The sequence below is a fragment of the Martes martes genome (genome assembly GCF_963455335.1).
Source record: "Martes martes genome assembly, chromosome: 12".
In the NCBI taxonomy this organism is placed as follows: Eukaryota; Metazoa; Chordata; class Mammalia; order Carnivora; family Mustelidae; genus Martes; species Martes martes.
Genome location: NC_137900.1, coordinates 60,757,146 through 60,769,433, shown reverse-complemented (window position 1 = coordinate 60,769,433; position 12,288 = coordinate 60,757,146). Strand labels below are relative to the sequence as shown.

Below are 12,288 nucleotides of genomic sequence, written 5' to 3'. Positions count from 1 at the left end.
GAGGAGTGAGCTCTAAGCCCGGGGTTACCCTGTGCCGGTCGCAGGCTGGGTGGGCTCGGAGCGCGGCCGGAGGCCACGGAGACAAAAGCGACCCGGCGCTTTTCTCCAGCTCCAACAATTGACTGCTTTCCTTGAGGCGCGACCGCAAGCCAGGGAGGCGGGGCTATTGGGCGCTTTGCTCTGAGAGCGCACTGAGGAGCGGAACCCCAAGCTCTCGGCTCCTCTGGGCCGAGAGATTGGGAGGCCGCCATCTTCATTCCCGTCCTCCGGAACTCTACGGAAAGCGCTCAGGGAACAAAAGCTCCCGAAAGCGAACCCGAGCGGATTACTTAGCCCGGCCCCTGGCAAGGGCGGTGCAATTCCGCCTGCGGCAAAGACACTTGAGAATCACTACAACAGGCCCCTCCCCCAGAAGATCAACAAGAAACCATCCAAAACCAACTTCAGTCACCAAGAACAGCGGAATTCCACAGCAGGAGAAAGCAAATCCTACCTGGACAAAATGACAAGGCGGAAAAACTCACCTCAAAAAAAAGAACAAGAGGCCGTACCGAAGGCTGGAGACCTAATCAATACAGACATAGGTAGCATGACAGATCTAGAGTTCAGAATGACAATTCTCAAGGTTCTAGCCGGGCTCGAAAAAGGCATAGAAGATATTAGAGAAACCCTCTCCGGAGAGATAAAAGCCCTTTCTGGAGAAATAAAAGAACTAAAATCTAACCAAGTTGAAATCAAAAAAGCTATTCATGAGGTGCAATCAAAAATGGAAGCTCTCACTGCCAGGATAAATGAGGCAGAAGAAAGAATTAGTGACATAGAAGACCAAATGACAGAGAATAAAGAAGCTGAGCAAAAGAGAGACAAACAACTACTGGAACACGAGGAGAGGATTCGAGAGATAAGTGACACCATAAGACGACACAACATTAGAATAATTGGGATTCCAGAAGAAGAAGAAAGAGAGAGGGGAGCAGAAGGTATATTGGAGACAATTATTGGAGAGAATTTCCCTAATATGGCAAAGGGAACAAACATCAAAATCCAGGAGATGCTAAGAACGCCCCTCAAAATCAATAAAAATAGGTCCACACCTCGTCACCTGATAGTAAAATTTACAAGTCTTAGCGACAAAGAGAAAATCCTGAAAGCAGCCCGGGAAAAGAAGTCTGTAACATACAAGGGTAAAAACATTAGATTGGCAGCGGACCTATCCACAGAGACCTGGCAGGCCAGAAAGAACTGGCATGATATATTCAGAGCACTAAACGAGAAAAACATGCAGCCAAGAATACTATATCCGGCTAGGCTATCATTGAAAATAGAAGGAGAGATAAAGAGCTTCCAGGACAAACAAAAGCTGAAAGAATTTGCAAACACCAAACCAGCTCTACAGGAAATATTGAAAGGGGTCCTCTAAGCAAAGAGAGACCCTAAAAGTAGTAGATCAGAAAGAAACAGAAACAATATACAGTAACAATCATCTTACAGGCAATACAATGGCACTAAATTCATATCTCTCAATAGTTACCCTGAATGTTAATGGGCTAAATGCCCCAATCAAAAAACACAGGGTATCAGAATGGATAAAAAAACAAAACCCATCCATATGCTGCCTACAAGAAACTCATTTTAGACCCGAAGACACCTCCAGATTTAAAGTGAGGGGGTGGAAAACAATGTACCATGCTAATGGACATCAGAAGAAAGCTGGGGTGGCAATCCTTATATCAGATCAATTAGATTTTAAGCCAAAGACTATAATAAGAGATGAGGAAGGACACTATATCATACTCAAAGGGTCTGTCCAACAAGAAGATCTAACAATCTTAAATATCTATGCCCCTAACATGGGAGCAGCCAACTATATAAACCAATTAATAACAAAATCAAAGAAATACATCGACAGTAATACAATAATAGCAGGGGACTTTAACACTCCCCTCACTGAAATGGACAGATCATCGAAGCAAAAGATCAACAAGGAAATAAAGGCCTTAAATGACACACTGGACCAGATGGACATCACAGATATATTCAGAACATTCCATCCCAAAGCAACAGAATATACATTCTTCTCTAGTGCACATGGAACATTCTCCAGAATAGACCACATCCTGGGTCATAAATCAGGTCTCAATCGGTACCAAAAGATCGAGATCATTCCCTGCATATTTTCAGACCACAATGCTCTGAAGCTCGAACTCAATCACAAGAGGAAATTTGGAAAGAACGCAAATACATGGAGACTAAACAGCATCCTTCTAAAAAATGAATGGGTCAACCAGGAAATTAAAGAAGAATTGAAAAAATTCATGGAAACAAATGATAATGAAAACACAACAGTTCAAAATCTGTGGGACACAACAAAGGCAGTCCTGAGAGGAAAATATATAGCAGTGCAAGCCTTTCTCAAGAAACAAGAAAGGTCTCAAATACACAACCTAACCCTACACCTAAAGGAGCTGGAGAGAGAACAACAAAGAAAGCCTAAACCCAGCAGGAGAAGAGAAATCATAAAGATCAGAGCAGAAATCAATGAAATAGAAACTAAAAAAACAATAGAACAAATCAACAAAACTAGGAGCTGGTTCTTTGAAAGAATTAATAAGATTGATAAGCCCCTGGCCAGACTTATCAAAAAGAAAAGAGAAAGGACGCAAATAAATAAAATCATGAATGAAAGAGGAGAGATCACAACCAACACCAAAGAAATACAAACAATTATAAGAACATACTACGAGCAACTCTATGGCAACAAATTTGACAACCTGGAAGAAATGGATACATTTCTAGAGATGTATAAACTACCACAACTGAACCAGGAAGAAATAGATAACCTGAACAGACCCATAACCAGTAAGGAGATTGAAACAGTCATCAAAAATCTCCAAACAAACAAAAGTCCAGGACCAGACGGCTTCCCAGGGGAATTCTACCAAACATTTAAAGAAGAATTAATTCCTATTCTCCTGAAACTGTTCCAAAAAATAGAAATGGAAGGAAAACTTCCAAACTCATTCTATGAGGCCAGCATCACCTTGATCCCAAAACCAGACAAGGATCCCACCAAAAAAGAGAATTACAGACCAATATCCTTGATGAACACAGATGCGAAAATTCTCACCAAAATACTGGCCAATAGGATCCAACAGTACATTAAAAGGATTATTCACCACGACCAAGTGGGATTTATTCCAGGGCTGCAAGGTTGGTTCAACATCCGCAAATCCATCAATGTGATACAATACATTAATAAAAGAAAGAGTAAGAACCATATGATACTCTCAATAGATGCTGAAAAAGCGTTTGACAAAGTGCAGCATCCCTTCCTGATTAAAACTCTTCAAAGTGTAGGGATAGAAGGCACATACCTCAACATTATCAAAGCCATCTATGAAAAACCCACCGCAAATATCATTCTCAATGGAGAAAAACTGAAAGCTTTTCCGCTAAGGTCAGGAACACGGCAGGGATGTCCGTTATCACCACTGCTGTTCAATATAGTACTAGAAGTCCTAGCCTCAGCAATCAGACAACAAAAAGAAATTAAAGGCATCCAAATCGGCAAAGAAGAAGTCAAACTATCACTCTTTGCAGATGATATGATACTATATGTGGAAAACCCAAAAGGCTCCACTCCAAAACTGCTAGAACTTATACAGGAATTCAGTAAAGTGTCAGGATATAAAGTCAATGCACAGAAATCAGTCGCATTTCTTTACACTAACAACAAGACAGAAGAAAGAGAAATTGAGGAGTCAGTCCCATTTACAATCGTACCCAAAACCATAAGATACCTAGGAATAAATCTAACCAAAGAGGCAAAGAATCTATACTCAGAAAACTATAAAGTACTCATGAAAGAAATTGAGGAAGACACAAAGAAATGGAAAAATATTCCATGCTCATGGATTGGAAGAACAAATATTGTGAAAATGTCTATTTTACCTAAAGCAATCTACACATTTAATGCAATCCCTATCAAAATCCCATCCATTTTTTTAAAGAAATAGAACAAATAATCCTAAAATTTATATGGAACCAGAAAAGACCTTGAATAGCCAAAGGAATATTGAAAAAGAAAGCCAAAGTCGGTGGTATCACAATTCCAGACTTCAAGCTCTATTACAAAGCTGTCATCATCAAGACAGTATGGTACTGGCACAAAAACAGACATATAGACCAATGGAACAGAATAGAGAGCCCAGAAATAGACCCTCAACTCTATGGTCAACTAATCTTCGACAAAGCAGGAAAGAATATCCAATGGAAAAAAGACAGCCTCTTCAACAAATGGTGCTGGGAAAATTGGACAGCCACATGCAGAAAAATGAAATTGGACTATTTCCTTACACCACACACGAAAATAGACTCAAAGTGGATGAAGGACCTCAATGTGCGAAAGGAATCTATCAAAATCCTTGAGGACAATGCAGGCAGCAACCTCTTTGACCTCCACCGCAGCAACTTCTTCCTAGGAACATCGCCAAAGGCAACAGAAGCAAGGGCAAAAATGAACTATTGGGATTTCATCAAGATCAAAAGCTTTTGCACAGCAAAGGAAACAGTTAACAAAACCAAAAGACAACTGACAGAATGGGAGAAGATATTTGCAAACGACATATCAGATAAAGGGCTCGTATCCAAAATCTATAAAGAGCTTATCAAACTCAATACCCAAAGAACAAATAATCCAGTCAAGAAATGGGCAGAGGACATGAACAGACATTTCTGCAAGGAAGACATCCAGATGGCCAACAGACACATGAAAAAATGCTCCACATCACTCGGCATCAGGGAAATACAAATCAAAACCACAATGAGATACCACCTCACACCAGTCAGAATGGCTAAAATTAACAAGTCAAGAAATGACAGATGCTGGCGAGGATGCGGAGAGAGGGGAACCCTCCTACACTGTTGGTGGGAATGCAAGCTGGTGCAACCACTCTGGAAAACAGTGTGGAGGTTCCTCAAAAAACTGAAAATAGAGCTACCCTACGACCCAGCAATTGCACTCCTGGGTATATATCCTAAAGATACAAACGTGGTGCTCCGAAGGGGCTCGTGCACCCGAATGTTTATAGCAGCAATGTCCACAATAGCCAAACTGTGGAAAGCGCCTAGATGTCCATCAACAGATGAATGGATAAAGAAGATGTGGTATATATACACAATGGAATACTATGCAGCCATCAAAAGACATGAAATCTTGCCATTTGCGACGACGTGGATGGAACTAGAGGGTATCATGCTTAGCGAAATAAGTCAATCGGAGAAATATAACTATCATATGATCTCTTTGATATGAGGAAGTGGAGATGCAAGGTGGGGGGGTTTGGGGGGAGGTAGGAAAAGAAAAAATGAAAAGATGGGATTGGGAGGGAGACAAACCATAAAAGACTCAATCTCAAGAAACAGACTGAGGGTTGCGGGGGGGAAGGGGGATGGGAGAGGGGGGTGGGGAAATGGACATTGGGGAGGGTATGTGCTAGGATGAGTGCTGTGAAATGTGTAAACCAGACGATTCACAGACCTGTACCCCTGGGGATAAAAATACATTATATGTTTATTAAAATAAAAAAAATTAAAAAAAAAAAGATAAACAAACTGGGATGGTCATATTAATAGGATACTACTCAGTAATAAAAAAGGACAAATCACCAAATCATTTAACAACATAGATGAATCTCAGAAACATCATTCTGAATAAAGACTTTGACAAAAGAATACTTACTGCATGATTCTATTTATATGATGTTTCTAAAAAGGTGAAATATATCAGAACAATGGAGATTGCTCTTGGCAGGGTGGTATTGGGGATGGACTGGGAAGGCGCATAAGAAACCCACTGCAGTGTTGGAAATATTCTCTAACTGGACTGGATTTGGGTTGCATGGGTGTGCACATCTGTCAAAACTCATTGGATGATCTGCTTAAGATGTCTACATTTCACTGTAAGTAAATTTTACCCCCCCCACCAAAATGAACAACTTTCTATCAGTCTGCCTAAATGTATGGATTTGTTATAATGACTGGTATTGGCAAGGCACAAATTGGTCTAATGGACTTCCTAGAAGCTTCAACACAATAGGAAGGTGTATTCTTTTAGGAGCTTGTTATTGTATTTGTCACCGTTTCTTCGCTCTAAATCATAGTGAAAAGTCCCTCTCATATGCAGCTCATTTGAGGGCCCAAGATTCCTTCTTCCTTCTGGTCTGATGCTAGGGACTGGTTTCCCAGGATGGTTCTTGGTCATGATTTCATCATATATTTGCTGAGTTACTGTTTAGTTACTGTTAGTTCCTTGTAAAATTATTGTGGAAGGAATGTTGTGCTTAGTTCCAGCTCACATCTTCAGTATAACTGAGCATGTCTACAATGACTTATTGACTTCTTATTTTTGAAAGGCTGATACACAAGAAGAAGGAACCATGTCCTGTGCAAGGACCCAGGTAGAGCTGCAGGGGGATAAGCAAGATTTGGTCCAGGATGAGGAAAATCCTTCTGATCCCCAATGTCCTCTGGCAGTGAGACAGAATTTTGGGGAAGTAGAAGGGTCCCATTCAGTGAACAACCTTTTCATAGATATGTCGCCTCTTTCTTTTCCTAGCTTCTTCCTCATAGCACATAACCATACTCCATGAATCAGTTACTTATTATTGCAAAACAAATTGTTCCAAAAGTTAGTGGCTTAGAAGAGCATATGTGTATTATTTCACAGTTTCTGTAGGTCAAAAATATGAACACAGATTAGCTGGGTCTTCTGCTTCAGGGTCTTTCATAAGACTGCAGTCAAGATGTTGACTAGGGCTGGGATCTGTTCTGGAGGTTTCACTTGGGGATGAGAGAAGAGCTTTATTTCTAAGCCCATTTACATGGTGGTTGGCCATGTAACTTGAAGGTATTTGGTCTGAGGACCTCAGTTCTACACTGCCTATTGGCCAGAGACTTCCCTCAGTTCCTTGCCACACAGGCCTCTCCAATATGACAGTTTGTTTCATCAAACCCAGATAGTGTAGCCTTTTGGTCAGAAGCAAGCTACTAAAGAGAAAGGGATCACACAAGGCCATGAATAACAGTAGGCAAGAATCAGCAAAAGGAATCCTAGAGTCTGCAACCGCATTCCAGGTTCCACGAGCATAGAATATCTTCCCTGGGCTTTTTCTATACCTCCTGTTCCATGATGCTTTTCAAACACATGACTTCTTAAGGCTACGGAAGAAATACTCAAGCTGAAGACCCGCCAAGCTCTGTCCCCAAGATAGTTTTCCCTTTCCCCCATCTCTTTCCTATCTCTTCGTGTGTAAATTCTCCCCCATTGTTCAAGTCCTGGCCAGAAATCTCCTGCTCCTTAAAGTCTCCTCAGGGTTCTAGGTGGAAGTTCCCCCCAAGTGTCCACAGCCATGCCTTGAGCACTTGACTTAGAAGCACTGTGCCCACAGCTGCTGGTTCCGTAATGTCATGAAGATAGAATTCTTGTAAATAATTCATATCTCTCTGCTCCTCTTCTCAAGAATATTAAGCATTTTGAAGTTTGTAGAAATTCAAGCAGGACATGAAAAAACTTTCCTTGATGTCCTTCAGTGGATTAAGAATGGAAAGTTCCAGCAAGAATGAAGGAAAGAGAAAAAGAAGACTTCTTAGAATGTTTTCAGCATGATTAGATCCTGGGGTTGTTGTCCCAGAAGTATAAAAAGTTTTCTTACTTTGTATGATTGCAATTCCAAACTTTTAATCACTTCAGGGAGCACAACAGTCCCAATTACTGCACTGATTTCAAGTTGCCTTCTGGTTGTTCCTTTGGAGATTTTGCCTACAATACAGTATCAACACAGGTGGGAAGAACTGGTTTTCACCCCTTCTTTAAATCAGAGGTGGGCATCTCAGCCTGGGCCTTTCAAACTATTGTTGTTATTTCTGGCCCATACACTATTCCCAAACTGTAGAGACACTTTCCCAGTAGGTTCCTTTTTTTTTTTTTAAGATTTTATTTATTTATTTGACAGAGAGGGACATAGCAAGAGAGGGAATACAAGCAGGAGGAGTGGGAGAGGGAGAAACAGGCTTTCCGCTGAGCAGGGTGCGCAATGCGGGGCTCAATTACCTGAGCCAAAGGCAGACACTTAATGACTGAACCACCCAGGTGCCCCTCTCAGTAGGTTCCCGATAAAGGTAAGTGAGAGTTCTTATCAGAGTGATCCTCAACCTTTTATTAGCACAGTAAAATTTCCAGCTTCTGACTTGATTTTTCAAAGGGGTTGCAACTTGACAAGGGAAGAGATAAAGCAATTTCAGTGGTCTTACAATGACCGAGGGCAGCACAAACCCCTTCTTCCTGGATCAGAAAAACCTAGATGGCAAGAAGCCTATGAAACTTTTCAGTCTCATTTAATGGACTCATCTAACTTTGGAGACACCCTCAGAAATGAGATGGGCCCACGGTTTCAGAGCCCCTTCTTCTTCTTTTTTTTTTTTAAATAAGAACATAATGTTTTATTCCAAGAACATAATGGTTTTTTAAAATTTTTTAATTTCTTTTCAGCATAACAGTATTCATTGTTTTTGCACCACACCCAGTGCTCTATGCAATCCGTGCCCTACCTAATACCCACCACCTGGTTCCCCCAACCTCCCACCCCCCGCCCCTTCAAAACCCTAGGTTGTTTTTCAGAGTCCATAGTCTCTCATGGTTCACCTCCCCTTCCAATTTCCCTCAACTCCCTTCTCCTCTCCATCTCCCCTTGTCCTCCTTGTATAACTCCAGGGAGCATCATTCATTCACATAGTAGTCATGGAAAGGCTGGAGTTGTCCCAGAGTTAGGCTCCAGAGGGCGCCCTTTAAATTGCCTGCAATGCCTTGAAGGAGCCTCACTGGCTGAGTAGCCCAGACCTTCCCAATCCTCCTTCCCCACTTTAACAAGAGCAGCTCTGCTTTATGTTCGAGGGTTCTAAAGTTAAGAAAATGAAAGTTCTTTCCTAAATAAAATAATAATTCTCTTTCCTAGATAGTTTGAACATCCTTGATCTCTTATAATCCCAATACAGAATAGGGTAAACTGAGGATGTAAGAGAGGGAAGGAAGTAACAGAAGTCTACACAGCAGGTTAGAAGGTTAAAAAGAATACAGTCTAAATCTTTGCCTTATAGACCTGATCACTTTCCACAGATTCAAGCAGTTCCAGAAGGAAGCTGACTATCATCATGAGTAAGGAACTCTTAGAAAGTCCCCTGCTTGGTTCAATGTGAAGAAACATTTTCTAATACATTAGTGCTCTGCAAATAATGCAGTATGCTGTTTGGGAATATAGTGAGCTCTTTGTTTTTAAAAGATACCAAACTGAAACTGAAAGCCATGCATCAGTGCAGTGCAGAAAATGACCTAGAATGGGAGAGAGGGTTGGACTAGATTACTTGGGGAGCATAATCAGTGACAGAATACTAGTCTGGGTGACATACCTAGCAGCTGAGTCAAAAGGCTCAAGGACTACTAATGTTCATTGATTCCTATAAGGATGCTCATCCAGAGGAAGGGTGACCCAGTAAAATAAGAAAAAAAAGCACTGCTTTAGTTATCTAAGAGAGCTAGACTTCCAGAAGCTGTGATCCACTGTGCATTTTTAGAGCCAGTCCTCTATCTTCGTGGAACATCAGGTTCAAACTATTTGGGGCATACCGGCATTTCCAGAGCATGAAGTTACTCTAGAGACCCCCTCACACCAAACCCACACTACCTCCCTTTCCACCTCTGCATGCCCAGTCTCTTTTTGTCCTTGAAAGCCCAGCTGGATTCTGTATCATCAAAGGAGCCTTCCATAACTCTAGTCCCATCAATACCCTGGATGCCCTTTCAGACACTTTAGCCTCTCTTGAACCCTTCTGCTTCCCTTTCCTGCTAAGTTGTGAGTACACTTAAGTCTGGTCCATGGGGCACCCCTGTTTCTCATAGGAACTCTCATCCCCACATACTAGGTGATCAACAAATATTTTAGTGGAAGGATGGTCAGACACTATTGGATGAATGGATGGGTGGATGGGTGGATGGGTGGATGGGTGGATGGACGGATGGAAATACAGATGGATGGAAAGCCCTGGAGCAGGTGGGACCCATGAGAAACATATTGTTGGGAACATGTTGTTGGGAACAACAGGAGTATGTTTTCTCTTAGAATTATCTGGAGAGAAGAAAGAAAATATGCAATCACAACTAATCATTTCACTAGTAACTGGCACGAAGTTGGAGAACGTGAAGGAAATGTAAAGTCACTTTTCTGATTGAAGTTGAATGAGATGAACTGCCATATGGACATAGAACCATAAAAATGAATGTTATATGTCTTATCCCTGATCAAATGTATTAAATTATCAGAATCATCATTTTAAATATTACAAATTTGAAGTCCTATGGGTCCAAAGTAATTTCTGATTTTATTGCTCTTTTTTCTTGGAAGAAATAGATACTGTGGACTTTCAAGACTATTTCCTAATCACTCAGCCCAACCAGAACTCCAGAACAATCTGGACCTGGACCTAAGCAAGACAAAGAATATTGAGTTTGGATCTCTAAGTGGTTCCCTCTGTTGAAAGAGGTGACATGTCATGGAAAATGCCAACCAGACTGTCTTTGTGACAGAATTTATTCTCCTGGGCCTCTCAGCTCACCCAAAGCTGGAGAAAACGTTCTTTGTGCTCATCCTCCTGATGTACCTGGTCATCCTGCTGGGAAACGGGGTCCTCATCTTGGTGACTGTCCTTGACTCCCGCCTGCACACACCCATGTACTTCTTCCTAGGGAACCTCTCCTTTCTGGACATCTGCTACACAACCTCTGCAGTCCCACTCATTCTCGACAGCTTCCTGACCCCCAAGAAAACCATCTCCTTCTCAGCCTGTTCCTTGCAGATGTTTCTCTCCTTTGCCATGGGAGCCACAGAGTGTGTGCTTCTGGGCATGATGGCATTTGATCGCTATGTGGCCATCTGTAACCCCCTTAGGTACCCCGTGGTCATGAGCAAGGCTGCCTATGTGCCCATGGCTGTCAGCTCCTGGGCAGCTGGAAGTGCTGCCTCTATGGTTCAAACATCCCTTGCAATGAGGCTTCCCTTCTGTGGGAACAACATCATCAACCATTTTACCTGTGAGATCCTGGCTGTCCTGAAGTTGGCCTGTACTGACATCTCCATCAATGTGATCAGTATGGGAGTGACAAATGTGATTTTTCTGGGGATCCCAGTTCTGTTCATCTTTGTCTCCTATATCTTCATCCTCGCCACCATCCTGAGGATCCCCTCAGCTGAGGGGAGGAAAAAGGCCTTCTCCACTTGCTCCGCCCATCTTGCAGTGGTGGTCGTCTTCTATGGGACCATCCTCTTCATGTACGGGAAGCCCAAATCCAAGGACCCCTTGGGGGCAGACAAGCAGGATGTTTCAGACAAGCTCACCTCCCTCTTCTATGGGGTGGTGACCCCCATGCTCAACCCCATCATCTACAGCCTGAGGAACAAGGATGTGAAGGCTGCCGTGAGGAACCTGGTGAGTCAGAAATGCTTTACCCAGTGATATATGGAGGACAAATGTCACTGTAGTTCTGTGCTCTTGGCTCTCACATCCATGAATGTCCGAAGAACGTATCCCCATAGAAGAGATACGTGAAGAATGATCACCAGAAAATAGAATTACATACATAATGGAGAACTTTGGCTATTACTGGACCCAAGTTGTAAAAATGATGAAACTTAAAACCTGGCAGGGTGGGACTTGAGGGGATCAAATGGGTGCTACTAAAAAAACAAGTAGTGATTTTCCGGTTCCGGGCACATCTGAATTCACCCTTGTGAGCAGTTGCTTCACTGTTTTGGGAAAAACAGCTTAGTGTTCTTCTGAGTTACATGAAGATCCAAGATCCTTTTGTGCAAAAAAGGCATGGAAGGCAGTGTGGGGCAAAACCTCATGACACAACAGTACCAAAAACTGTCCACATTGGAGATAAAATGGCACATCTTTCAATGTTATTTTTCTTACTAGTTTTTTTTTAAGATTTTATTTATTTATTTGACAGAGATCACAAGTAGGCAGAGAGGCAGGGAGAGAGAGAGAGGGAGAAGCGGGCTCCCTGCTGAGCAGAGAGCCCGATGCGGGGCTCGATCCCAGGGCCCTGGGATCATGACCTGAGCCAAACGCAGAGGCTTTAACCCACTGAGCCACCCAGGCGCCCCTCAATGTTGTTTTTCTTAGCGGCAGGTCTGAGACTGGAGATGAGAATGAAGTTCGCCCTTTCCTTCCTCT

General features: G+C 42.3%; 1 protein-coding gene across 1 annotated transcript; it reads left to right on the top strand.

The window, feature by feature from the left end:
• Positions 1–10,602: 10,602 nt before the first annotated feature.
• Positions 10,603–11,562, top strand: LOC308353088 (olfactory receptor 13C7; the record flags this gene model as incomplete). The annotated part of the gene is made up of 1 exon (XM_080819745.1): positions 10,603–11,562. The coding sequence occupies one exon, from the start codon at positions 10,603–10,605 to the stop codon at positions 11,560–11,562; it is 960 nt and encodes a 319-aa protein (XP_080675871.1).
• Positions 11,563–12,288: the final 726 nt, after the last annotated feature.